The 27604-nt window shown below is 31.0% G+C and overlaps 14 protein-coding genes across 14 annotated transcripts; 7 read left to right on the top strand and 7 right to left on the bottom strand.

Moving 5' to 3' along the window:
- Positions 1 to 564: 564 nt before the first annotated feature.
- ELE39_001940 (uncharacterized protein) lies at positions 565 to 1062 on the bottom strand (the record flags this gene model as incomplete). Its single annotated transcript, XM_067345663.1, has 1 exon — positions 565 to 1062. The coding sequence occupies one exon, from the start codon at positions 1060 to 1062 to the stop codon at positions 565 to 567; it is 498 nt and encodes a 165-aa protein (XP_067199551.1).
- A 206-nt stretch (positions 1063 to 1268) lies between these two features.
- ELE39_001939 (uncharacterized protein) lies at positions 1269 to 4688 on the bottom strand (the record flags this gene model as incomplete). The annotated part of the gene is made up of 1 exon (XM_067345662.1): positions 1269 to 4688. One exon carries the CDS (start codon positions 4686 to 4688, stop codon positions 1269 to 1271), a length of 3420 nt encoding a protein of 1139 aa, XP_067199550.1.
- Positions 4689 to 4867: 179 nt separating this feature from the next.
- Positions 4868 to 6469, bottom strand: ELE39_001938 (phosphatidylinositol-4-phosphate 5-kinase; the record flags this gene model as incomplete). Its single annotated transcript, XM_067345661.1, has 1 exon — positions 4868 to 6469. One exon carries the CDS (start codon positions 6467 to 6469, stop codon positions 4868 to 4870), a length of 1602 nt encoding a protein of 533 aa, XP_067199549.1.
- Positions 6470 to 6821: 352 nt separating this feature from the next.
- ELE39_001937 (dTDP-glucose 4-6-dehydratase) lies at positions 6822 to 7835 on the top strand (the record flags this gene model as incomplete). Its single annotated transcript, XM_067345660.1, has 1 exon — positions 6822 to 7835. The coding sequence occupies one exon, from the start codon at positions 6822 to 6824 to the stop codon at positions 7833 to 7835; it is 1014 nt and encodes a 337-aa protein (XP_067199548.1).
- Positions 7836 to 7842: 7 nt separating this feature from the next.
- ELE39_001936 (uncharacterized protein) lies at positions 7843 to 8646 on the bottom strand (the record flags this gene model as incomplete). Its single annotated transcript, XM_067345659.1, has 1 exon — positions 7843 to 8646. One exon carries the CDS (start codon positions 8644 to 8646, stop codon positions 7843 to 7845), a length of 804 nt encoding a protein of 267 aa, XP_067199547.1.
- Positions 8647 to 9619: 973 nt separating this feature from the next.
- On the bottom strand, positions 9620 to 9967 carry ELE39_001935 (kinase domain-containing; the record flags this gene model as incomplete). The annotated part of the gene is made up of 1 exon (XM_067345658.1): positions 9620 to 9967. One exon carries the CDS (start codon positions 9965 to 9967, stop codon positions 9620 to 9622), a length of 348 nt encoding a protein of 115 aa, XP_067199546.1.
- A 696-nt stretch (positions 9968 to 10663) lies between these two features.
- On the top strand, positions 10664 to 11605 carry ELE39_001933 (guanine nucleotide-binding; the record flags this gene model as incomplete). The annotated part of the gene is made up of 1 exon (XM_067345656.1): positions 10664 to 11605. The coding sequence occupies one exon, from the start codon at positions 10664 to 10666 to the stop codon at positions 11603 to 11605; it is 942 nt and encodes a 313-aa protein (XP_067199544.1).
- Positions 11606 to 11838: 233 nt separating this feature from the next.
- On the bottom strand, positions 11839 to 15585 carry ELE39_001932 (TBC domain containing; the record flags this gene model as incomplete). The annotated part of the gene is made up of 1 exon (XM_067345655.1): positions 11839 to 15585. The coding sequence occupies one exon, from the start codon at positions 15583 to 15585 to the stop codon at positions 11839 to 11841; it is 3747 nt and encodes a 1248-aa protein (XP_067199543.1).
- A 259-nt stretch (positions 15586 to 15844) lies between these two features.
- On the top strand, positions 15845 to 16825 carry ELE39_001931 (stress-induced sti1; the record flags this gene model as incomplete). The annotated part of the gene is made up of 1 exon (XM_067345654.1): positions 15845 to 16825. One exon carries the CDS (start codon positions 15845 to 15847, stop codon positions 16823 to 16825), a length of 981 nt encoding a protein of 326 aa, XP_067199542.1.
- Positions 16826 to 16976: 151 nt separating this feature from the next.
- Positions 16977 to 18515, top strand: ELE39_001930 (signal peptide protein; the record flags this gene model as incomplete). The annotated part of the gene is made up of 1 exon (XM_067345653.1): positions 16977 to 18515. One exon carries the CDS (start codon positions 16977 to 16979, stop codon positions 18513 to 18515), a length of 1539 nt encoding a protein of 512 aa, XP_067199541.1.
- A 63-nt stretch (positions 18516 to 18578) lies between these two features.
- Positions 18579 to 20208, bottom strand: ELE39_001929 (kinase domain-containing; the record flags this gene model as incomplete). Its single annotated transcript, XM_067345652.1, has 4 exons — positions 18579 to 18817; positions 18868 to 19901; positions 19948 to 20115; positions 20189 to 20208. 4 exons carry the CDS (start codon positions 20206 to 20208, stop codon positions 18579 to 18581), a joined length of 1461 nt encoding a protein of 486 aa, XP_067199540.1.
- A 679-nt stretch (positions 20209 to 20887) lies between these two features.
- ELE39_001928 (inositol monophosphatase family) lies at positions 20888 to 22648 on the top strand (the record flags this gene model as incomplete). Its single annotated transcript, XM_067345651.1, has 5 exons — positions 20888 to 21067; positions 21114 to 21468; positions 21512 to 21564; positions 21654 to 21961; positions 22009 to 22648. 5 exons carry the CDS (start codon positions 20888 to 20890, stop codon positions 22646 to 22648), a joined length of 1536 nt encoding a protein of 511 aa, XP_067199539.1.
- A 299-nt stretch (positions 22649 to 22947) lies between these two features.
- On the top strand, positions 22948 to 23993 carry ELE39_001927 (heat shock 40 kDa; the record flags this gene model as incomplete). Its single annotated transcript, XM_067345650.1, has 2 exons — positions 22948 to 22956; positions 23013 to 23993. 2 exons carry the CDS (start codon positions 22948 to 22950, stop codon positions 23991 to 23993), a joined length of 990 nt encoding a protein of 329 aa, XP_067199538.1.
- A 207-nt stretch (positions 23994 to 24200) lies between these two features.
- On the top strand, positions 24201 to 27323 carry ELE39_001926 (Testis-expressed sequence 10; the record flags this gene model as incomplete). Its single annotated transcript, XM_067345649.1, has 1 exon — positions 24201 to 27323. The coding sequence occupies one exon, from the start codon at positions 24201 to 24203 to the stop codon at positions 27321 to 27323; it is 3123 nt and encodes a 1040-aa protein (XP_067199537.1).
- Between the last annotated feature and the right edge of the window lie 281 nt (positions 27324 to 27604).

Raw genomic sequence — 27604 nt, 5'->3', positions numbered from 1 at the left:
CAGATCCTTGAAAATTTTTTATTAAAATTTTTATTTATTTTAATTTAGAATAATTAAGTTTTATGTAGTTTTCTTTAGATATAACGATGATTGGGTGCACTAGAATTAATGGACTAATGAAAGCGATGTTTCATGATTAAAAAGTTTCAGAGCTGTCAAATTTTGCAATAAAGATGTCAATTCGAATTAAATGTATTCTAGCTCCAATTATACTCTATTTTTAATTTATGGAAAATCTTGATTCAATATCTATCACCCATAAATAATGAAAAATTTCCTCATGTTATAACGGGTTACATTAAAGTTAAGATTTAATTTCCGATATCGATGACACTAATGAAAAGAATATTAAGATCATTCGAAATCTAGCTAATTACACATAATTAAATTATTTGCTTTGTAAGGTTAATGTATTTAAGTAAAAATCAAGCGTAGGCGCAATCATAAAACTGATAAATTGTTTAAATAGTTTCTCTTGACACAGGTTGAATTAAGAATGCTAACCAAATGAAATCTCACTGAATCGCAAAAAAAAAAAATTATTGGTAAAATATTCGTCTAAATTCAATTAACAATTAGTTGATGAAATGCAGGTTCACTTTCAATTTGTCTAATTTTTTTCGGTAATACAACAAACGATGCCTTTGCAGGCTCATTAGATAAATTTCTAAAGGAAAAGAAATGGTTAGGAGGAATATGCACGTAGCTACCATTAGACATTATAAATTCGTATTTGTTATCCAATGTATAAATTAGAGAATTTGCCTTGCATGACAGAATATGAACAACTATAAAGCCATAAGTGTTTTTTTCATATTTGGTCTTTGTATTACCACCGATTTTTATGACAGATAAAGTAAACTTCGCATTACTTAATAAAGAAGAAATAGCCAATTCATCGGAAATTCGAGAAGAAGAACGCTTCATACTTTTTGAAATCTCTGAGCTCATTAAAATTGCGCCTTCATGCTCAGGAACCTTTCCAAGAGAGGGAAGTCTTTCAATATTTTCGACTATAGAGTTTTCGTTATTTATATTTGAAGAGTTCTTTTTCTTCCTCATTCCTAAGTTTCTGGATTCGCCAAACTAAAATATTTGTAACGTCTTCAAAGTGTATATTTAAATTTCCTAAATACAGCACACACAACTTTTCAGTATAATAAATAAGCTGGGATATTCCCCAATATTGTTGAGTATAAAAAAATCAAATAGTTGAAATTACCATCAAGAAAAAGGTAGGCGCTGAAGGTTACCGCCATTCACTTTTGTTAAAGTATCTCGTCAATTTTATTAATAGTGTGGTGAATTGAGGAATTTGATAGTGAATGGTCACTCATAAATTGCTTTAATGCAGATAAGGTATCTTTTAGTGCCTTGTTGAGTTGTGGAAATGAATTTGCTACCGAAATAATAAAGTGCGCAGAATGTTTTAATAAAATATTGAAATTGATTATCAAATTGTGGTAAATTTGACCGTCAAGTCGAGAATTTATTATATCCTGAGTTATACATAAAACTCTAACAACAGATCTCTCTGCAACAGGTAGAAATGCTGTTTTCTCATTCGAGGAACCTTCTAATGAATAATATACTGACTTTGATGGGAGGATAATAATGTTTGAGAGCCATGATAACAAAGAAACACACTGAATTATTTGGTTTTCTATTTGGAAATCCAGACAGAACACTTTACTATCAGTCACGCTGTATTTCCCCCACAAATCAATAAGTGATCTAGTATTCAATAGTTTATCCAATCTATTTGCTATTTTGGGTAAAATGGTATGATCACAGATTATTTGTGGAGTATTATAGCAAACTCTATCAATAAATGAGCGTGTTTTTTCGAGATAAATATTGAAATCTACACGATTATTGAGTCTTTTGTACTGAAATCCTTGTTCTACAATTTGTTGAACAATATTTGTATTTCTACAGAAAATGTTAGAAAAAAATATCGACATAAGTTTACTTGTTAATCGATCTTCAGTTTGACTATAGTTTGCATATTTGTTCCAGATAATGCAAAAAATTTCAAAATCTGCGCTTTGAAAATGATTAATAATGGGGTTTTTGTGCTTGATTACTTCATGAAAATAAAGCATTATTAGTGAAATATTGCATAGTATTTCAATTGAGTTATCTTCAGATAAATAGTTGCTAATATTTTTGATATATATATCAGGATTTGTAATAAATTCTTTAAGTTTTGTTTCATTTGAACATATCTCAAAATATAATTCTTGAAAATGCCGATCTTTAACATACACTGAATCACGTATAAATATGTATTCAAGTGTAAAATAAACTGCCATATTCGGTTCAAAATAAAACATTTCAAGCCATTTTAGTGTAGATTTAGTACTTACGAAGAATGAAACCTTACTTTTTAGAGATTCTAATGAACTCCTACGATCCTTTAGCCATAAATTTATTTTTTCTTTAAAAAGATTTACATTATTCAGAGAAAAATTTTGAGCTTGAATTTCAGAAAAACCATTTGGAATTGATGGTATTATCAGAGATTCTGGGATAATTATTGCAACCACTTCAGAGAATATCACCTTCCAGGTCCTAGGGTTTAGCACACTTTGAAGATATACTCTCTCCCAAGAATCGATCCATTTTAACATACCCCTCCAAGGGATAATATGAAGATTTGTTGCAATTAACTTTCTATCTAATTTATCTGACTCAATTATTCTAGAGAACAAATAAATAAAAAATATTGAGAAATATCCTTGCATATATTCGTTATATATATTCGAATTAATGAATGTTTTTGATTGTTTCAATAACCATTCAAAAGAAATACATTTATCATTACTTTTAATCCAATCAGATATGTAATCTAATATTAATATTATGATTATGTCAATATTTTTAGTTTTAAATATAAAATTTGAAGATTTATTTATATTTAGATGATTTAATTTATTAACATTAAAATGGCCTTCATTTGAAGAAACTTTAATTTTATTAATTGAATGATTGTACTTAAAATTTTGATTATTCATGGTATATTGTATATTGGAAATGCTTAAAGATAAGGCGTGAATAAATGGTAAAATTTGTTCAAACTCAATATCAATCCCATTTAACAATAAATGCATCAGGTTTGAATTTAACCAATACATTTCGTCTATTATTGTGCATCCTCCGGAATTTATGAAGTTTAAGAGGCTGAATCTTTCCTCATTTTTAGATCTAGGAATTTCTTGATTCGCATTACAAAATTTAATCAATTTGGGAAATGATTCCAAATAATTGTAAAGAAATGTATCAGATAATGAAAAATAGTTTATTTGAATCAAGTTGGAAATGCTTTTCACTATGTTTAGTGAAATTGATGTATTGCAGATATTATCTGATAATAGTTTGAAGAATATGTATAAATTTGATTCGGTAGTTGAGTTTCGTGTATAATCTGGGAACAGAAAATATTTTATTACCATTTCAATAGGTTCCTTGGGGATTTCTACTAACTTTTTCATTATCTCGATCGTATTTCCATTCGCAGTACCAGTATTAGACAATTGATTATTAAGTGAGAAAAGAACGATTAAAATTACTGTATATTTTGTAAATTGTTTGTCTGAATTCATAAGTGATAAAATTGAAGTTGCAAGTTCTAATGGAGGAATATGGTTAATTATTGTTGAAAAAAATCCTTCATCCTTAGAAATCTCTATCCATAATTGTTCTATTGAAATGAAGCTATATAAAATAAACCTGTTAACAAATAATGGGTTTATACTTTTTATGCTTAATGTAATAGAGTTTTGATAATCTCTTAATAGAAATAATTGTTGAATTAGTTCATTATTAAAATCATACGAAATGTTTGAAATCATCCTGCATACAGTTATTGTAAACGAAAGCTCTGCCATATCTGGGCTAATCTTCTTCAAAGTATTTGTGATCAATATAATAATTTTATTTATGACTGAATTAATGAATGAGTTCTCGTTAATATAATTAAAATTATTTCCGATTGCTCTCGATTTTAATAATATAAATATGCTACACAAAGTTGGGCAAATACTATATGGACTTACCAATAAAAAAAAAAGCGTTTCAACTTCGTCATTCAGTTCAATAGGAATTGAATTAATATCAATAACTCCTTTTTTTCTCAGTGAAAATATATAATCTGATACTACTAAATCCCAAATTGTATGGTCAATATTATATGCCAAATTCAAATAACTAGTGATAATTTGGTTAAATTCTTTATCACTTTCAATAATTTTTATACTTTCGAAAAAGTTAATTACAACCCAAAATATTAGATATACTACGTATTTCTTATTTATTGCCGAAAAATTGATAAAAGACTTAAACTCATCAAGCCCAATGTAGCATGAATTTAAAGCATTAACATGTTGTTTGAGTTTAGTGAATAGATCAAAAATACATTTATCATCTGAATTTTTAACTGAAAAAAGATCGTACTTGCAAATTTCATATAATTCAGCTGTGCTTTTTTCTAAGTGGAAATCCTTTAAATAGTTTAGTTTCGTATCTTTACCATTCAAAAGCGACGTGAGTGCAAAGACAAGCCTGGAATATTTATTTTCAGTTGAGTACTGAAACCATTCAGTAGAAATAAACGCCCCATCCCCATCATTATATAAATATTCGCAAAACTCAAATGCTAACAACCTCCGTCTATTATCAAATGACATAAATAAAATATGATTTTTTAAAGTGAATTAAGACAAACTCCGCGCAAATAATTTGTTAAAAAAATACTAATGCTTTTAATCTCATAAATTTACAAAAAAAAAACTTCATACAACGAAACTAAGCTCATATACATATAATTTCAAATCTATCGTTTCGCTGGGTACCTGTTATTCTTACCCTATTTTGAATCTTCGAATCCTTTATTTTTAGCTATATCTTCCAAATCCCTATCAGTCGGTGAATTTGCTATCAATTCCGAATCTACATTTTCTGTCAAAACTTCCTTTATTTCTTGTTCCAGCTTTTGGGTATCATCCGCATCATTGCAAGATTTTACCTCTAAGCTACCAAATTTCGAATCGGAACTTTCTGCTCCACAGTTTTCTAAAGCCCCCCCTTTCTTCTCACAATTGTCTAATACATCCGAAATAGAATCGACACCAATAGTTACAGGGTCTTTGTTGTCATCAGCAAGGCCTTGATCTACTAATTCCGTACTGATTTGAAGGTTTTCTTCTAATAGAGTGGCAGTAATAGGCTTTTCTTGTTCGTCATGACCCTCTTCAAGCAGGCATGAATTTTTATATTCAGCAGTATTCTCTGAATCATCGAAATTTTGTTGCTCACTTTTGGGCTCTTCAATCTGCAAATTGTCCGTGTTCATCTGCATATGTCCAGCATTTTCCGCTTCCCGAACTCCATTTTCAAGGACAGGATCTTTGTTATTCAATTGTGTGACAGAATTCCTATTAGTATTTACCGAAGCATTCGAGGCAGCTTGTTTATTTGATTCCAAGCTTTTTTCTGAATCGCTTAGAGTAAGCAGGTATTCATCGAACTTTTGCAGTATCCTCATTTGCTGCAGCTCCATATCATTCTTTGGAAGTTTTCTATAGTTTTCGTACAAATCACTTGCCTTCAAAAGCTCCTCCCTTTGCTTGGAATACTCTTCCCTTAAGTTCAAACCCTCGCCAACCAACTCGCCATTCTCAAGAGAAGATTTTATCCACCTCAATCTACTTCCATCTCGCCATTCCCCAACCTTACCTTCCTTTTTAATGTTATAGAATATGCCAATTCCGTGTTGTTTTCCATTTTTCCACTGGCCAATATATGCTCTACCGTCTGGCCATGTAAACTTTCCATCGCCATCTTTTTTATCGTTAATGTACTGCCCTTCATAACATCTATGATCGGTCCAATCAAATTTGCCATAACCAAACATGTGATTTTTCAGCCAATAACCCGTATATACTCTCCCATCATTCCAATAGTAAATTCCATAGCCATTAATTTGGTTCGCGTCAAAGTTACCAATATATTTTGAGCCATCATGCCATGAAAATTTTCCAAAGCCTTGTTTAAGACCATATGCATAACTTCCTTCAAAATTACTGCCATCAACCCAGCTTTCAATAGCCTTACCGTGTTTTTTGTCATTCTTCCACTCACCTACATACTTACTTCCATCAGAATGCGTATATGTACCATGGCCATGCGCCCTATCATTCTGCCACTCACCCTCGTATTTATCACCGTCAGTATGAATAAACACTCCATAGCCATTGGCTGTTCCATTTACAAAGTTTCCTTCAAAAATGGCACCATCTGGCCACTTTTGAACACCATATCCATGCTTATTGTCTCCTAACCATTCACCCTCGTATGTTATCTTATCCTGAAGTTCAACTAGAGGTCGTTTTTCAACCCTCAATTCTGGGGCCTGTGGAATCTCTCTGTCTTCAATATGCTTGTCAACCTTTGATTTACAACCTCCCATATTAAATTATATAAGGCAACCAATAATTTATTCTGAACTCTACCTTATTATAAATTTAGTAGCTTGTGAATGGTGATATGAGCTTAAAAATCTGGGAAAATGGAAATATTTTACGGTAATAAATGTAAATGCTTCACCACTCAAAGTTTATATTACTTGAAATTGTTCTACAAAGTTGAATATTACAATTTTTCGACATGTGGGGAAACGCAAAGGATACCCACACACTCTACACACATTTGCCGCTTATGGCGCTAAGGTATCATGTGGCCAAAGGCGCGTACACTTTGATTTTCCATTTTTTGACTGGGAAGGTTATTCATTTATATTCCAAATTTAAATATTTAGTGAAATGTCGAATATTACTGTACTTGTTACTGGAGCTTCGGGATTTATTGGTTCTCATTTAGTTGAGTATTTATTGAGTAGGGGCTATTATGTACTTGCATTGGATAACTTCTTTAGTGGAAATGTAAGTAATGTTGCTGCTTATAAAAATAACCCGAGGTTTGAAATAATTAGGCACGATATTATTGACAATATCAGATTAGAGGTCAAAGAAATTTATCACCTTGCATGTCCTGCATCCCCCATCCACTATCAGAAGGACCCAATATATACGTTAAAAACATGTTTTATAGGGACTATGAATATTTTAGGGTTAGCCAAGAGAACTAATTCGAAAGTTGTATTTGCATCTACATCTGAAATTTATGGTGATCCATTAATTCACCCTCAAAGTGAATCTTACTACGGTAATGTGAATACCGTTGGAACTAGAAGTTGCTACGACGAGGGAAAACGGATTGCGGAAACTCTTTGTATGGAATATTATAGAAATCATGGAGTTGATGTAAGAATAGCTCGAATTTTTAATACTTACGGCCCTAGAATGTTGTTCAATGACGGTAGAGTGGTCTCGAACTTTATTCTTTCGTCATTAATCAATCGTGAGTTGCCTATATATGGCGACGGAACACAGACAAGGAGTTTTTGTTACATTACTGATATGATTGACGCACTTTATAAACTAATGAAACTTGATAGGGAAAAGATTTTGGACAATGTACCAATAAATTTAGGAAACCCTAATGAGATCTCAATACTAGAACTAGGTGAAATAATTCGCAAAATTGTTGACCCCGATTTAAAAATATCATACAGAAAGTTTCCAATGGATGACCCTAGAAAAAGACAACCCGATATTTCTAGAGCGACTAAAATTTTAAATTGGGAGCCAACAGTTGATATAGAGACGGGGATCAAAGAGACTATAATGGATTTTAAAACAAGATTGGAGAAAGGTAAGGAACCTGCCGAAATTTTCCATCAAAAAGAAGCTAAACCGGTATTGGATGGTTTATAAGAATACCTCATATCATTTGTTGTGTTATGATTCTTTTTATCTTTATGTTTTGTAGTGAGCTACATAATTTCGCACGCCCATTAGTGAGTACCCTATTTTGATTCTTTGTATATTCCTCCTTATTCAGGCTTCCGCATTCATTATTTGAATATTGAACTTTTATTGGAATGGAGTTTGATGGGCCGTTGTTTACTCTATCTTCGATAATTTCTCTCACCTTGACTTTTTTTTTTAATTCCAAAATGGCCTGGGAGGCTAGCTTGTCAAGCTTTCTCTTTTCAGTTTCCTTTCTAATACTAAATATCTCCAAGTTTTTTAGTTCCTTCCTCTTCTCAGAAATTGCATTTTCTTCCAAGATTATTGCCAGTTCTAAATCCTCGACCTCTTTTCTCATGCAATTGTTAGCCTTTGTATGTTCTTTGTATTCCTCATATCTCGCCGACAAATTATTTTTTATTTCGTTCAATTCAGCATTGGTTAATTTGTACTTATTTTTGAGCTTATTTAACTCGTATTCTAAGTAATCTTTCTCTTTAAGTAAATCAGAAAGCCGATTCGAAATTCTATAAAACTCCAATTTAAGCGTTTCCATTTCGCTTTCAATGCCAGATATTTCTTTAATTAAAATACTTTTTACCAATTTATTTTCATTGTTAGTTTTGGTAGTTTTTTCAAAATTAGCCATTAGATGTTCTATTCTTCTTGAATAATCAAACGCCTCTGCAGCGCTATCAATCTCAGTAAGCTCCTTTACTCTTACCAATATTTCACCTATATCTTTGTAAATTTTGTCTAATTTTTTAATCTGCATTCAATTCATGTAAAAATAACTTACTTAAGTGCAGTTTCCGATTATCTACAGAAATCCCCAATACACTTTCTGATTCTGAATCCATTCTCTTTAAATAGTTGTTATAAATTTAATAACAAAAATTTTTTAGCATGCAACTAAGGAAAAAAAAGCGCAAAACCAAACCCCACAATGCAATTTTGCAAGAATATTAATCACAAAAAATAAATTTAATTTTCAAAATATTTGCTCTTCAATATTTCAATAGCCTTAAGCGACTTTAATCCATTTGAAAATATTTTTTATTCAACTTACTGACGGTCTTTTAGTAGGACTCCATTGCATGCATTTAGAAATAATTTCTATTAGAAATCTTTCTCTAAGAAATGTAAATTGATGAAAAAATTGATTAAAACATACTCTTTTGTAAAAAATCCTTCAAATAATTCCAGAAATGAGATTGAAGAAACTCCAGATGTAAGAAGGCACTCATCTAGTACCTTATTTATCGATTTAGGAATCATTTTTTTCAGTAACTCGACATCATTCGAGCTGGGACTTCCCAATACTTCAATAATCTTCAAAATTTGAAATGGCTCATCAACTCCTTGTTTGATATAATTAACTTTATTATCTCTATACTTATCTGGGCATCGGCCTAAGAGATTTATTGAAAATTTATCTTTATTAATCAAATAAATACTTACCAACAAAAATAGGATCAAGTGCTAGCAACTCAGCAAAAATGCAACCCAAAGCTAAAGGAAATTACATTTATTTGCAAATATGAACTCCACCTACCCCAAATATCAATTTTTTCATTATAATCACAGCTTCCCAACAATAATTCAGGTGCCTTGAAAGAATTTATATTGACCTGTTTTTCAAACTCAAACTTACTCTATAAAACCTGCTGACCACATAGGGCATGTTAATACTATTATTCAACAGTTTTTTTGAAGACCCTAAAGCAAATTAATAATAACCATTCGAATTAAAGCTTACCTAAATCGCAAATATTTATGATGGGAAACTCTCTTTCACTATCATCCACGTCCATCAACAATATATTGTCAGGTTTGAAATCACGGTGAGTATATCCAGATGAATGTAATGCAACCAAACCCTTAACAATTTGAAACGAAAGATTTTTTACCAATTTTGGAGATATTCTATGTGAAGAGTTTTGCTTTCTCAATGCTCTATTCTCTCTAATGAAAGTACCTAGGCTTTTTGTCATTAACGGCATCACAATATTTTGCATAATTATTCCTCCGGGTGTTAAACTATAAAAACATCCTTTAATTTGTATAATTCCCTTTTCACCTTTAACTGCTTCCATTGCCTCAACTTCACGGCTGAAAAACAATAATTAACCAAAAAAATGAATCTAAAACATACCTTACAGCATTTTGCCACTTCGGCCTTCTTTTTATTGCTACAAGCTCATTGCTATCATAATCCTTTGCCATCCAAACGCGACCTAAATTTATTATTTGTGCAATTTCATGAAGAAACCACTTACCAAAAGTTCCACTCCCTATCTCTTTAATTAGTTCGTATTTTTTGAAATTCATAGTATTTTCAGGAATATACGAAATCATTTATATAAATTCTATAACTAAAAAACTGTTAATTCAAACTTCTGTAATACTTGTAAATACATGCACTAAAATTAAGGTACATGTAGCCGCCACGAAAAATATTAAAATTTTTCTTGTAAAAATATTTCTGCATTTTCAAATAAGTCAAATTTCCCTATTAAATTAATTTCATTTAATTCTCAAAACTTCTTTTCTAGTAAAGCGCAATATTATTTAATTGCTAAGGCGGGTACTTTTGAGACGGCAATAATAATAATATTTTGATTATATATTATTATTCGACAAGTCATTTTTTTAAGCTTGAACTTGTCGTGTCTTAATAAAACTGCAAAGACGTGTCTAGAACAGCTGAGAAAGAAAATTGACTGAATCGTCTATTAACGTAGCAAATAGAGCCTGGAACACAAAGTTTCAAGTTTGTGATAGTTTTTACAATGGAAAGTTCGTTAGAATACATTGGGTGTCTATCAGGTCATTCTGATTGGGTAACATCAATAGCAGCTCCACCTGATAACGCAGACATTGTAGTTTCCGCAAGTCGTGACAAAAGTGTCCTCGTATGGAACTTAAGTGATGCTAATAAGGATCAGCACTCGATAGGTTTGGCCAAAACTCGCCTAACAGGTCACAACCAAGCGGTTAATGATGTTGCAGTTTCAAGTGATGGGTCTTACGTTGTATCTGGCTCCTGCGATAAAACCTTAAGATTATTTGATGTTAATGCAGGGAAATCAGTCCGTAACTTCGTAGGTCACACTTCTGACGTATTCTCTGTTGCATTGTCACCAGATAACAGACAGATTATTTCAGGGTCGCGCGATCATACTATTAAAGTTTGGAATGCAATGGGAGTTTGTATGTATACTCTTTTAGATGGCCAACACAACGATTGGGTTTCTTGTGTGCGTTTCTCGCCGTCGACAAGCCAGCCTCTGTTTGTTTCTTGTGGATGGGATAGGATTGTTAAGGTCTGGAGCCATGAGTTCAAGCCAACCTGCAATCTTGTAGGCCACTCTTCAGTATTATACACTGTCACTATTGCTCCGGATGGCTCCTTGTGCGCTTCTGGAGGTAAGGACGGCGTTGTTATGTTATGGGATGTAAGTGAAGGTAAACATCTCTATTCATTGGACGCCAACCACTCAATAAATGCACTCTGCTTCTCGCCTTGTAACTACTGGCTTTGTGCTGCAACTGATAAGTGCATACGTATCTGGGAGTTGGAGCACAAATTACCAGTCGCAGAGTTCGCTCCACCAGTCCCAATAAAGAATGGTTTGCCATGGTGCGTCTCACTAACCTGGTCAAATGACGGTAAAACGCTATTTGCTGGTTCAACGGACTCGAACATTTACGTATATAAAGTTAAGAATTAAATCCCTACGGCAATTCCTAATGACCTTTAATATGGTTTAATGGTAGAAATTTTATATGAGCATCTAGAGTCTAAGAACTTTCCAATCGATTGAGTTAGTCAAACTAATTTGACTTAGCTATTTAGAAAGGATAGAGAAACTTTTAATTTTGTAAACATGCAATTTCTGTCTCTGCAGTACTAAACATAGATTTTGCAATAGGTGGTGGTTTCTGTAGAGACGAATTATGTGAACTATCTTCCCTTTGGAGTGTTCGGGGTGGAGGTGCAGTAATATCCTTGACTGAGAAGGTAATTCCTAATTGATTGTTGGCTTCTCAATATCCATCTTTTTTGTTCTATCAACTTGTATTGTGAAGTAATGGACGTGATCTCGGTCACATCACATACTTTTTGCATTTCTCTTAGTGTAGTGGAAAATGAATCGGTTTTAATTACGAATGAGTTGTAGTTGCAATTATTCAATAGAAGATTCAAAGCGTCTACAACACTTTCGCATTTCAAAAGTTGTGGTTCACAAAGCCTTAACAAGGAAAGACCAGCTTGAAAAAGCAAAGGCAACCCAAGCAAAAGAAAATTATCCCAAATAATAAGTACAACGGGAAGTGATAGTGTATCCATAAATATGTGTCTGAACCACGGAGCAACTACATTTTCAAAATTTATCCCAATTGTATATAACAAATGCTGGTAAAGCTGAGGTAATTTTGAATATACAAGGCTTTGAAAAATGTGAGAAAATAAAATCCAAATACAATCATTATCATATAGAAACTGATTATAATATTGCGAATTAAAAAGGAAGGTTTCAGTTAAAGGCTCTGATAACATTCCAACTGAACATCTTTCAAGACCTTCAAATGCATTTAAAGTTATATCATTTGAAATAAAAAGAAAGTCAAAGGAATTTATAAAATTTAACATGCATTTAAACGCTCCAGGAGGGTCCATGTACATCAAAAATACAGATAAATAATTTATTAAGCAAGGTTGGAAGCCAATGTTAGGTATATGTGAAATCAATGCTCCAATTGTATCAAGCAACCCCTTAATTATTGTGATCGAACCTGGATCGTCAACATTTTTCTTCAACAAATCCACGTTTTCGTGTAAAAATGAATCATGGGGAATATTTGGAACTTCATGGTATTGAATGAACTTAGCTAATATTAATGCCTCTAATGAAGAAAAATCTAAAGTAGGCATTGATTTCGAATTGAAATCATTGATCAAGTGTATATCATTAGAACTGTGAATCTGTTCAAAACTGTTTCTATTGGCGAAAAATTCATTTTCTAATAAATCAGTTTTTATAACTCTTTTCGAAATATAAACACTGTTAATATCAATAAAATACTCATCCGTGTTTATTAATGGAATTGTAATGTCGGTCTCTTCATATTTAAAAGTCGAGTAATCAAGTTCCTTTGCAAACCCACATTTCTTTAAAAAAAAGTGTGGATAGTAAAGTGATGCGGAAGAGTTTAAAATTTCAACTTTCCTTTCAATGTACGGTGATAACTTCTTACCTGTGTTAGAATTCTTTTTTTTATTATAGAAAATATATTGTATTTCAAGTGCATAGCGAAAAATGACAGAATTAATTTGATGGTCATCGCCCATATCTAAATTTAATTTGCTTTGTAAATGCAAAATATTAAAAAGTTCGTTTGACATCTTCAAATCATTACCTAATGCTATTCTCCAAATTTTACTTCTCAAATCATTTGGAATTCCAATCGACCATAAATCACTCAAAAGCTGTGAATTGGGAGCTCCAAATCTTATTCCCCTATCAATAATTGGAAGTGTGTGTAAAGGATACGTGCTATATAATTTATATTGCAAAAAATTAATCCAATTGGATACGCTATTCCCATTCTCATTAGGACAAATATTCTCTATTGAATACCCCTTTAAATTTTGAAGTGATTTTAATGCGGCTAGCTTGGGCCTATTCACAAAAATGTGCATACTAGTATTCTGATTTAACCAATGAGATCCGAAAAACCAGAAATTGAACTTATCAGATTGAAATGTTTGAGAAATATTCTTTAAATATTTTCCAAAATGTTGCTTTGTATATCCTGATTCGTTTCTATTCTTATAAATATGTTGATTTCCGTTGAAAGATAAATTATGAATTGAAATAGGAATTGAATTACAATTCCAGTGGGTTCCCCACTTTGGGAGAACTTCTTCATACCATTTATCAATTATTTTGTATAAATTAGTCTCCGAGGGATTAACTATTTTACTATATTTCTTGTTTTTAGTAATCCTAATTAAGCTTTTTGAAGTTGTATTATTTGCTGGAACTTGATGGAATTTCAAATCCATGAATTGCCTAATAATAGCATGCCACTGTTTAACACATAAATCTTGGACTTTAACAGAAAGTAATTTTAAACAATTTTTATTTGTTTGGATATTCAGTGTTCTGAAAAATAATGAAGTGTCATCAAACTCATTTTGGATGCAACAAAAACAAGGTATATGCATTCCAGGAGTTGGCATGGGAATAGACTCTGGTTTTGTTGAATAACCAATGTTCACAGCGATGATACTTTCAACAGGAATCTTTTTTTTCTTTGTTCCTCTCTTAAAAATAGACTTAATTCCTTTCCCTTTATAAGCATCAACATTAACTGCAGACAAGCTTCTAAAATTAGTCTCATTTTCATTTGATATCTCTTCAATGATAAGATGTGTCAAGTCTTTAGATAGTTTAAACATTACTTTAGGAAAAAATTCTTCTAATAATGTACTTAATCTGTTTTCATTTACATTTTTATTGCTAAAATCAACCATTCCTGCATTAAAAGTATGGTGACCTTTTATTCTCTTTATTAAACGATTAAGAAAATTCGGTGTCGGATACACATACAAAAATTCTCCACCCTTAAGAAGTATATCAATACATGTATTATAATCGGGAAACTTGTAAGAGGGTTTTAAAGAAACTCCAAATTGTGGGCTTGATATACCAATTCCTGAATGACTCTCACCGCAATAGAAGTTAGTGTCTTTCAAATATAGTCCTGAATCAATCGGATATTCGTTAGATATTCTGGATATTATTTCATTAACGACTGCCTCTGTCTCATTTGAATTTGAAATAAACTGCATTAGCACTTCTATCAAAGGGATTGCAGAGGTTATGCAAAACCTTTCCTTTAATTTAAATAATCCCGTGAGTCTTTTATTCGTATTAGAAATTTTAGGCCCAGTCAATAATAAAGTCTTTTGATAAGTTAAGTCCTTTAATAAACCACAATAATTATCAATTATAAAGTCATTGAGATTTTTACTTTTTGAATGATAAATTAACGAAAAAACAATATAAATACAATCCCTCAAAATCCAAAACGAACTTAAATGGATGGAGTATCTAGGAAAATTAGAGTTAAAAAGATCTAAACCCGAGGTATCATTTCCATTCTTAATATTTTGAGTGAAACATGCATCGTGAGAATAGTTAATTTTAGACACCCCTGGAATTAATTTGCAAATATATACCCAATTAATATTTAAATAATAAGAGGACAATAAAAGAAGCATATTCTGAATCTCAGAAATGTGAATTCTATATAAAAGTTTTGAAAATTCTGCGTTGCAATTACCAAACAGGATATTTAATAGGTCTGTACAAGAAATTGGACCAGAAAAGTTCTTTAAACTAAATTTTAAATATAAAACATGCAAGTAAACTATAAAAGGATTTTCGTAATGAGTGTAAAAGCGTTTAATTTTGCTCTTTGAAGTATAATACTGTGAAAAGATATGTTTCCCTAATAGGTGTACAAATCTACTTGCAAATTGGTCTGCGCTCTCTGTATCCATACGCTTTGAAAATATTCTCCAAGAAAAAATTAATTCCCCTATTAATTCTGCCTTTGAAGAATCCAAATGTGCGTTTTCATCATTGAGCAAAAAAGTAATTCGTTCTTTAATTTTGTCATCGGAATCCTCAAAACACATTATCAATGATTATTTGCAAAATATCAATTATTTATTACTTATACAAGAGTCATTGAAGGTAGGCTAGTCTTAAATAGAATTAGATATAAAGTAATGCAAACCTTTACATTTAATATTCAACCATATCTAATTATGAAATTATTGAAAAATTACAAAAATTGAGCATTTTAATTCTCTCGGTTTTTGCGGTTTATACAAATAGCCCTGTCTTCATGTTCTTAAAACTGAAAACGAATTAGACGAGGATTATTTTTGAAAAATGACTAAAACTGCTGAATACTACAAAAATAAAGGCAATGAGCTCTACAAACAGAAGAAATTTGATGAAGCGTTGGTTCAATACGATCTGGCGATCGAAGTAGACCCTAGCGACATTTCGTTTTTAACGAATAAAGGTGCTGTCTATTTAGAGATGGGAAACTACCAAAAATGCTTGGAAGTCTGTCAGCAAGCACTGGACAAACGATTCGAAGTAAAAGCTGATTTTACAAAGGTTGCTAAGGCATATAATAGGATGGCATCATGCTATATTAAAATGAATGAGCTACAAAGAGCAAAAGAGATGTATGAAAAAAGTTTGTTGGAGGATAACAATAGACACACAAGAACTTCTCTTAAAGAGCTTGAAAGATTAATTGAGAGAACGGAGAGAGAAGCATATATTAATCCCGAACTTGCAGAAAAACATCGCATTGAAGGAAATGATTTATTTAAACAAAAAAATTACCCAGCTGCAAAAAAAGAATATGACGAAGCTATTAAACGTAATCCAAGTGACTCCAGATTATATAGTAATAGGGCAGCATGCTACATGCAACTGTTAGAGTACCCCTCTGCCCTAATAGATGTACAAAAGGCTCTTGATTTAGACCCTAAGTTTACTAAAGCTTGGTCTAGGAAAGGAAATATTCACTTTTTTTTAAAAGAGTATCATAAGGCACTACATGCATATCAAGAGGGGCTAAAATGTGACCCTGATAATAAGGAATGTAACGAAGGTTTAAAAAACACAATGTTAAAGATTCAACAAGTCTCCTCTTCTGATCAAATTGACGAAGAGCAGGTGGCACATGCACTTGCGGACCCGGAAATACAATCACTACTTTCAGACCCTCAGTTTAGGCTAGTTCTAGAGCAGCTCAAACAAAATCCTGCAGCCCTTACGCAAGCTATACAGGACCCAACAATAGCTAATGGAATTCAAAAATTGATGGCTGCAGGTATTTTAAGAATGGGTTGATTTTTCACTGTAGCAATTAGGCTCTCCAATTAACCGGCACCGCAATGGCGCCACTTGTCAATTTTTTAATGCGTCGGTAGTCTATCTTTTTTTCTACTCCAAAACTTCGAATATAAACTGCAAATCATGGAATTTATGCGCGAAATTGAGAATGAAATTGATTCTTACTGTTTTGTTTTTATCCATTAGTAATGCGATCGTTTATGGTTTTCCTCTTTCTTTAAGAGAAGGTAGGGATATTGTAAGTACTGGAATTTGCAGAAATCTCTGCAAGGGTGGGCAAGTATTTACTCCGTTTCTGCCACCAAAAGAATCTGATTGTAGTTCGTCTATCTCGTGTAAGAAATGTGACTACAGTACAATAATTATGAAGAGTGATCCTTCCGCAGTTTGTTCCTACGTGTTTTCGAACGAATTTGTAAATAGCGATTTTGAGACTCAATTAACTTTATTTCACGGGAGATCTCAGCTAATCATTCCACATAATAGCACATTAAGTCGACTTTCAAAGGAAAGCAACGTATTATATACAAATAAGGGCGAGAAAAATCATGGTTTGTTTACTGTAGCAGTTGAATGGAAGAAAATGAAAGGTGCAGATATTTCTCAATGTTCAAATGGAATTGCGGAAATTGAATGGAGTATATTCAACATAGGTGTTTACAGGAATTGGGATATTGTTGCAATAATCGAAACTAAGCCAGAAGCAACATTCCCGTTTTGCTTTGAAAATGTTGAATTTCCTTTGGATGCAACAAGATCAAGTAAGCTCGGGAGCAGAATACCGACAAATTTAAAGAGACTTGGCTACTCTATAGCTAATGGGAGACCATCTGCAATTAGAATTACGAAAACAATTGCTGTTAATCAAAAAGAAATGAAGATAAACCCAGAGAAAGCATTAGAAACATTGTTAAAAAAATATGTGTCTTTTAAAATTAGCATTAATGGAGCTTCAGTTAAAAAAATCTTTTTAGAAACTTTTCATGAGTCAAGGAAAGATTTGCCAAAAGACAATAATAAAATAGGTTCAAACTTAGATATAACTGAGTCATCAAAATTTGACTCTAATAATAGTTGTTCAGGAAATAACTCTGAAAATAGCAATAAACTTTTAAATAAGAAAAATATTAAACTAGAAAAATTAAAAGAAAAGCTTATAGATAAATTAAAAGGAAAGGGTTTTACAGATCCACTTATACTGGACAGTATGATGAGTTTAGGGTTCTACTCGTGTTTCAGGGTAATATGCACTAAAAAGAAATTTAGAGTATCTAAGCGAAAACCCAAGTTAGAAGAAAGAGTTCCTTTAACTCTTGAATCTGCAAGAAATGCCCATTCTAAAGCATTAGATCAGTTTTCCAATTTAATTCCCCGTTACCAAACTGTTCCCTTACCAATTTATAATTCTGAATATTGGGTAAATGGTGATTATAAAACACACATTTACAACCAAAGTTCTTTGCGAAACAAAAACAAAATTCGCCCAACAAAAGGAGAAAAAAATATACAAAGAAATTTTAAAAATAATATTGAAGAGGACACAGATGATATTGAATCAGATTTTTCTTCAAATTCCGACTTGTTGACAATTATTGCGCTTACCAATTCAGAAACACTTCAAAGCGGTGTGAATGTAAATGAAATACTTGAGGCTGATTCTCTGCTAGGTTCGGAACGAGACAATTAATTATAGTTTTTTCTCACCTTATTTTTGTGTTTACCTGAACTTTTTTTTTTTTTATTCTAAATATCACCCACACATTTTGATGGTTTCTCCTATTGTTACAGGATCGTAATTACGATCTTTATTCCTATAAGTATAATCCAAGAAATTTATATCTACTAGAGAAGAACCCTGGACGCCGTATCTTGTGCTATTTGGTGACTCATCAATTAGATCTACACCCATAATATTGCTTTTAAAAATAGTTTCATTAATCTGTCCATTGAATGGAGCAGGGCATTGCCTCAGCTTATCCCAGTCTACCTCTATCACAAGTTATGCAATCAATAAAATTAATTAAAATGGATAAACTTACCATTGAAAAAAGGATGTTTTTTAATCTGTTCACCATCAAACCTTTTCGAAGGATGACACAATAAATTTTTTAGTAAATCTAGTGCTTCGGGAGAAATTTTTCTACATGGATGTGGAAGTAGCAATAGTTTTTCCCATTGCATTACTTTTATTGCGACTTTAATTGGGTTATGAGTATCGTCATTAAATGGCACTCCTCCATAAAGGCATTCATACATCAGTATCCCCACACTCCACCAGTCTACAAGATGTGTATACCCTTGTCTGAGAAATATTTCTGGTGCCATATATTGGGGGGTTCCTACAGTGGAATGAATTGTATTCCTATCTAAATGTTTTAGAGGAATATTCAAATCTTTATTTTGATAATTCTTTTTTTCCTCCAATAAATTTGATCCTTGAAAAAATTCTCGATTTGTACTTTTGTTTTCATTATTTTTCTCATTCAAGAAAGTTTCAGAAGGCTTATTACTATCTTTATTTGATTTAATGTTTAAATCTATACATCTTAGATTACTTCCTGTTGTTTCGTATTCTCCATTTTCGTTGCCTTCAATTAGAGGAGAAAATTTACAAAGCCCAAAATCTAATAATTTGAGATGCCCCTCAGAATCAAGAACAATGTTATCTGGTTTTACATCTCTGTGTACGAACCCTAACTGATGAACTAAATCAACGGCGTGAACTAATTGTGCCATGTAGAATTTAGTGTCTTCTTCACTGAATTTATCATACTTTATTAAATATGACATCAAGTCTCCACCAGGCAAATACTCCATTACTTGGTATAGGTGCTTCTCATCTTGAAACGTGTAAAATAACTTTACAACAAAATCTGATGCATTTTTAACTAAGAGTGCTCTCTCATTGTATATTCTTTCGAGTTGGTTTTTTGTTCTGATTATACTTTTTCTCATCTGTTTTAGCGCATAAATACTGCCTGTGTTCCTGCATTCCGCGAGTCTAATTACACCAAATGCACCTGCGCCAATTGGACTGAGAATTTTAAAATCTTTTATTGAAACCCTTTTTCGCCTAAAATTCAATAAAAGTATATTTTAAGCACTCGATCTTAACTTACAATAGCCTTATATCATCCTCATTCTCATCTTTCTGATTGTTTTTCGTAATGCAATTTTTTGCCACTCTTTCACATCTTTCCAAATAATTCGCTTCTATTGTTGCCTTATTAAGTAATACGCTTTGTTTAAGGTTTTCAATATTATCAAGCAAGTTTAACTTTACAGCCCTGTTAATATTAAAACGTTAATATTTAAGTTTATTTAAAAGTTCCTCTGCATTTAAGCAAACTATCAACCCACCTTTTTGAATTATTATTCATTACTGTTGTATAACTTTTAAATTCCTTGCAATATAATAGACTACTTTAAATAATATTTCGCTTATGTAATATGCATACATAAGTGTACGTCCACTTGGAAATTATACATGTAAGAACCCTAATTCAAAAGTTTTCATTCAAATAATTATAAAACACCATTCAATATTATTATTATTATTAATATCTTTCGTAAATACTTTCTTGTAGAGGTTTTCAGAGAATAATTTGATTTTAATCAACTAACAAGAAAAAGGTGAAAAAAATGGCGAAAAAAAAATTTCAAAAATACAAAAAAGTAACATAAACAATAAATAAATGCTTTAAATAAGAGGAGTACGGACATTCAAAGCAAATTTCAGCTTGAATAATTTTTAAAAAAACATTCGTAAAATAAAACAAATTATGAACACGTGTGGCGGGAACTAATGTTTAAAATATTCATCTACATTATTATTCACCTTTGTTTATACACGTGATGAAATCTACGAATAAAAGTTAATACGTAAAGGAGTTTTACTCTATTCAGCCGTATATATCGAATCATATTTCGAATTATTTATTTAATTATTCACTAAGTAAATCTAGTACCAGCCCGCCATTAACATTTTATTATTATTAGATTAATATTATAAAATGTGAAAGAGTTAAATTATTTTATTGTTATGAATTTGTAGGTTTTATGGAAAAGGCAAGTAACATTTCAAATAGTGAAATTGACACGAATGGCTTTGGATTGAACGGAGAGCAATCTGACAATCATCACAAATCTGAAGAGAAGTCAAAAAACTTTACTAGTTTTGAATGCAATATTTGTTTCGAAAATGCATATGAACCTATTGTGACAAGATGTGGTCACCTAGTAAGTTTTAATTATCTTTATTGTTGTAAACTGACTTAAATTGCAGTACTGTTGGAGCTGTATTTGTTCCTGGCTAGATAGAGGTTATGAAGATTGCCCGGTTTGCAAGGCAGGCGTTAATTCAGAGAATGTAATACCACTTTATGGTAGAGGTAGTGACATTTTTGATCCTAGGAAAAAAACAAAGCCAAGGCCAAAGGCTGAAAGACCGGAAGCTAGACAACGTAATCAAAACATGGGAGGACAAGATGGGCATTTCCAAAATTCAGATTTTACGCCTGGAATTAACAATATTTCTCTAATAACAGTGTTTGCGAATCCGTTGGGTGCTCTTTTGAGCTTGGGCTACACTCATCGTTACTTTATTAGGGAGTTTGCAAACAGCAGACAACCAGATGATAGTAAGTTGGCATTTAAATACATTTTAATCATTATACTTTTCAGATGAAGAACTTAGAAATAAGTTGATATCTAACTTCTCACTTTTTGTTGGAATAGTTATTATGATTTATTTATTATTTTTAGAATAGTTAAGTTATTTTACCTTATTCAGAATTACTTAATCGCGCTTTTTTACATTACTTAGTTAAAAATGAGTTTAGATGAATTCAATGAGTTATTTTACGAAACCAATTTGGACAGCAAGGTAGTTATTTCTGCTAGAGAAGTTGTCGAGATTGGTTTTCTTGCAAGTAGAGCTATCATGGAAATTTACAAAAATATTGATGCAGAATTAAGAATTAATTACAAGGATAAAGATAACTCTCCAGTAACGATAGCAGACTTAAGGGCGAATGAAATTATTTGTTCTAGACTATCTTCAAATTGGCCACAAATACCAATAATTTCAGAAGAATCAGATGTTGATACTTGGGAAAATAGGGAAAAATATAAGTAAGTGTTTTTTTAATTAAATAATTAATTGAATTCACTCTTTTCAGGTTATGTTGGCTCGTTGACCCACTTGATGGTACAAAAGAATTTTTGAGACGAAACGGGGAATTTACTGTGAATATTGGGCTTTGTGAAAACGGCAAGCCAACCCTTGGAGTTGTTTCAATTCCAAGCACTGGAGTATCTTTTTTTTCGTTTAATAATTTAGGAGGAGCTTATAAAATTTCTACATTCAATTCTTCCAACATTATTTGCGATAGGACCCTACTTACATTTATCCCCAAATCAAATAAACCATTTGCCAATAATGGTGTAATTAGAATACTAAAATCTCATAATTATAAATGCCCAATTTTAGATTTATTTGCAGAAAAATTCTTCCAAAATAATATCAAAATTCCGTTCGGATCATCAATTAAATTTATTGAACTTGTTGAAAACCGTGCCGACATATATCCAAGGTTTCATGACTGTATGGAATGGGATACTTGTGCGAGTCATATTATCATACAACAAACTTGCGGCGATATTTACGAACTTGAAACATTTTCTGGATCAGAAACCCGGTTCAAACTGGGAGAGCCACTTACTTACAATAAGAAAATTCTAATAAATCCATACTTTGTCGCAGCAGATGAAAAAGTTATCGAAGTTTTAAAAAATGGGATAGCCTCAAAATCAGACTAGTATGTAATCAATATATTGCTATTTTGATAGCAAACAAATCATTGAAATAGCGGATAATATTAAATATTAATATATTCATTATTATAGCAGTGACTTAAATTTAATACTATAACTACTTGTATAATTTAATTATTCACCTAAATTATTAATTTTATATGAAAATATTAATTTCTGTCAAATTACCGGTATTGTCTAATTAAAGGTTGTGATGGGGAGAAAAGTCGATTTTAAAATAACTATTTTCTCTATTTTTCTTTTTTTCTAATTTTATCTTTAAATTTGACATATTGAAGTAAAAAATGGGGAAGGTAAGTTAATAATAGGCAATTTATAATTATGAATCACTTTATCATCAAATTTTTAGGACTATTACAAAATTCTAGGAATTCCTAAGGATGCATCTGATCAAGATATCAAACGTGCCTATAGAAAACTTGCTATTAAATACCATCCTGATAAGCAAGCAAATTCTACCCCTGAAGGCAAAAAAAAAGCCGAAGAAATGTTTAAAGAACTGGGCGAGGCTTATGAAGTTTTAAGCGATAAAGAAAAAAGAAATATATATAATCAATATGGGTCTGAAGGATTACAAGCTGGATTTGGAGGTCCTACATCAGATCAAGGAGGAATGGGTGGGGGAATATTTATTGATCCAAACGAAATTTTTGCACGATTCTTTGCTTCTGATAGGGCAGGTAGTTTTGGCGATGAAGAAGGAAGCTCATTCTTCTTCAGTGGTCCAAGCGGAATGTTCAGGCAAGTACACATGTCATCTACACATAATGGTCGTTCTTCAACTAGACAGGCCCCTAGGGCGCATGAAGTCCCATTATTGGTAACTTTAGAGGAGTTATATCTTGGGAAACGTAAGAAAATTAAGGTTACAAGGAAAAGATTTGTAGAACACAAAGTGAGAAATGAAGAAAATATAGTTGAGGTAGAAATAAAACCTGGCTGGAAAGACGGTACCAAGTTAACATATTCTGGAGAAGGCGATCAGGAGTCCCCTGGAACTTCACCTGGAGATTTAGTACTTATAATTCAAACAAAGACTCACTCCAGATTCACAAGAGATGACTGCCATCTTATTATGAAAGTTACCATCCCCTTAGTTAGAGCATTGACCGGCTTTACATGCCCCGTGACGACTCTTGACAATCGTAATTTACAAATTCCGATTAAAGAAATTGTAAATCCAAAGACGAGAAAAATTGTCCCAAACGAAGGCATGCCAATAAAGAATCAGCCAGGCCAAAAAGGAGACCTAATACTTGAATTTGATATTTGTTTTCCGAAGAGTCTATCGTTAGAGCAGAAGAAGCTCATAAAGGAAGCATTAGACTAACTATAAGTAAAGGATAAAATAGTTTGAAATATACTTTTTATTTATTTAGCCATGACACAAATAACCATATAATAATGTTATGTTATCGTAGTTAAAACCAAATAATTTGTTTATTCAATCGTATGAATCGGCTGTTAATAACGGCATAATTAAATGGCGGTAAAGCGCTAATGTCAAATTATACCAAAATATCACAAATTAGTTCAAATGCAAGAAAAACCTTCTACTTTAAAAAAGGAAAAAAAGCATCTCTCTCTGAGGAAGCAGAGACGATTAAGCTCAACTGAAATAGCTTTTAAAAGCAAAAAAATAAAAGTTTTGTTTCAGAAAGGAATTCAGGAAAGATTAGATGATATTCATTTAAATTATGCATTAAATCTTAACGAAAAACTCAGCTCTATTTTTCAACAAAACGATAACATTAGAAGAATATCTGCGGATAGTTTACTTGAGATCGCCAAGAATTATCCAAAAATTATTTATGAAAATATTGACCGTGTTTTGAATATAACTTCAAGCTGTTGGATTGATAGTGATTTGCATGTGCGTAAAACTATATATGCTATGACATTAGAATTATTAAAATCAAAAAGTAATGGTTTTATTACACCATTTTCAAATATAATTTTTATGCAAATTAAAAGTACTCTTTCGCACATTAGAAACGAAGTTAGAATGGATGGATTGAATTTTTTAAATGAGTATTTATTAATCGAATTTGGAAGAAACAAGGAAAAATTCATTACTTTACGATATCTCCTTGGATGGTCGCCATTAGTATGTAGGATTGCCCAGTCAGCAAACTTACATAATGCATTGGATAGTTTATTTATAATAACGGTCACAATTCGAGAAATCATTAATCAAATTCTATTCCAATTGAAAAAATTAAACGACTATGAATTTGATGGGATGAGTAATTTTGAATTGAAGAGCTCGATATCGCTGCTATATGATTCTTTGATTCACATTTCATTTGAAATTATCTCTAAGAGAGAACAAAAATTTAATGATCAAATTTCACTTTGCGGAATGAATTTGTTTCAGAACCAGAAAAAATTTAAGCACGATAACAGCTCTTCGATGATAATAAAAAGATCATTGATACCCAACATTCCTACTTTCGTTTTGAATGATTGGGAATATATTCTTTCTTTTTTATCATCTATAATATTAGATACTATGTATAATATTAATAAATATGGAGGGAGTTTCATTAATAAGAATAAACAATTGAATAAAATATGCAATTCTATTAAAAAAATCCAGCTCCAATTAAAGAATGATTCAATTTTCAGTCATTCAGATGGATCAAATGTGTCAATCTTTCATATCGAAAAACTACTATTGTTGAGGATTTATTTGCTTCCAACATTTATGGAAAGAGAGAACTGTAAGAACGATATAAATAAAATTATTCAAGACTATTTTTCTATACTAAGATACTTCAAGGCACATAGTAACAATGAAAATGAGCCTCTATTCGATATTAATCATTCAGAACTTTTTGAATTTATTTTTTTGGAGGGAGTGGAAATGATGTATGTAAGTTCTTTTAATCGTAACATATTAAGAAAATTATTCACTCCCAACAAATACGTTCTATTTTATTCACTATCAATGATACTTGATATAAAAGACTCATTAAATCAGCTTAATGTGCATGAACTTGATCTAAACAAGACAAAATATAATGAATTTTTTGATCAAGAGTTTAGTTATATTTTTTCTGAGTTAAATAACAAAAATACTCTTTCCGTAAAAGAAGTATTTCACATATTGCTAATCCATACAGTAAATAGTATAACAAACATAGCTAGTGAAGATGGCAAGTTGACTATTACAGTACTAAAAATAATATTATTTCTTCCTGTAATTTTGAGCAATGCTGGATATACACAAAAATATTATTTTGATCAAGATTTTTCAATTTGGAGTCCTATTGAACACATTTTGGTTTCTATTATTGAACGATTAAATTTTAAAAGTATAACTAATCCCTTAAAAAATGATATAATGTTAGCGAAATATTGGATTTCAAATATACCAAAACTCATTTTTTTCTTGTATTATTGTACTGTTGAACAAGGAAAAGAGTGCCCAACTAGTCTAATATGCAATTTATTATTAGTACTAGAGGATTATATAATGAATAGAATGCCAATTCAACTCGAAGATAGTTCACTATCTATGAATATTTGTAAAAGTATTATGCCATTTTTTATAAATACGAAACAAACAGATATACAGAAGAGCATAATAACAACTTTGCCATTTAACAACCAGAAATCGATTATTTCCACGTTACCGTTTTGGCCTTATTTACCAAAGAAATTTTTGCTTTCAATAATTGATCAAGTATTATCCTTTATGAAAAATGGAACTAATTTACTTTATTCCTTCTTTATTATTAAAACTCTAATTACTCAACCGAATAATTCAAGTTTATCTTTAGAGGATAAAATAAGTATTTTTGTTGCAATTATTAATGGCTGTGATTGTAAGCCATCTACTAAATTTCAATTATTTAATTTACTTTCTGAATATTTAATTGATTTATCCAAAACATATATTATTTTACCAAAAGACAAAGAAGATAAATATTTTTACAAAATTTTTCTAAAAATATGGTTCATACCTTTAATTAATTATTTGAATCAATTTACAAACTCAGAAATTAAATTATCAAATATTTCACTATTCTTTAATTGTACAGTCTCTAAAACAATTGAGATGCAGCTAATTACAGTTCCAGTCAATATTAACTGTACTTCAAACATTGTAGATAACTTTTCCAAATGTATAAAGGATCAAATATGCAATTACATAGCATTTATTCCTAAGTTTGAAATGAATTACTTTTATTTGGAACAAAACAATATAAATTTGATTTATGATACAATTATTTCAAATATAAAAAAATCGGATTTAACTGTATCCAATATTGAACAGATTATCCCATTAAGTACTTTGAAATATCCTATTTTAATAATTTTGTACATTTGGAAAGCTTATGTTTATTTCAATTATCAAGAAAGCAGTGTTGAGCTTCAAAAGAATAAATCATTTCTTCTTTATTCGGTAGTTAAACATATTTTTGAAAAGTACATTTTTGATGAGGAACGAAATTTGAAAGATTACTCTTTAGAAAGATTGTTTACATTTTCAGTCGTCTCAATTTTGTGGATTATATCAATGAAAGATTATTATTTATGTAAGCACATTGGTATCGATCAAATTGTTGAAAAAACTGAATGTTTTTTTAAAAAAAATGATAATAGTTATATATTTGTTTGCAAAGCTATCAGGAGTTGTGTTTTAATCAATTAATTTTTTAGATTTATTATATTTGTTATTAGATATATTTCTTGGTCAATTTGAGTATTTTCATTTATTTGCAACTTTGTATTAATCTAGTTTAATTCTTCTAAATTATAGACTAAAATATTTATTTTGATAACAGCTCTATTAACGGCCAGTTCTGTAACGAAATTTATTTGCAAAATTTTTAATTATTCTTTTTAAAATAAGAATTTTAAGCAGTTACAAATAAATTATATAATGAAATCAATTTCGAATTGATGATTTTTATTGCAAATTGATTAGTTGTA

Source organism: Cryptosporidium sp. chipmunk genotype I (assembly GCF_004936735.1).
Source record: "Cryptosporidium sp. chipmunk genotype I strain 37763 chromosome Unknown contig_2, whole genome shotgun sequence".
NCBI lineage: Eukaryota > Apicomplexa > Conoidasida > Eucoccidiorida > Cryptosporidiidae > Cryptosporidium > Cryptosporidium sp. chipmunk genotype I.
The sequence above is the reverse complement of the archived record's forward strand: the minus strand, read 5'-3'. Positions and strand labels throughout refer to the sequence as shown.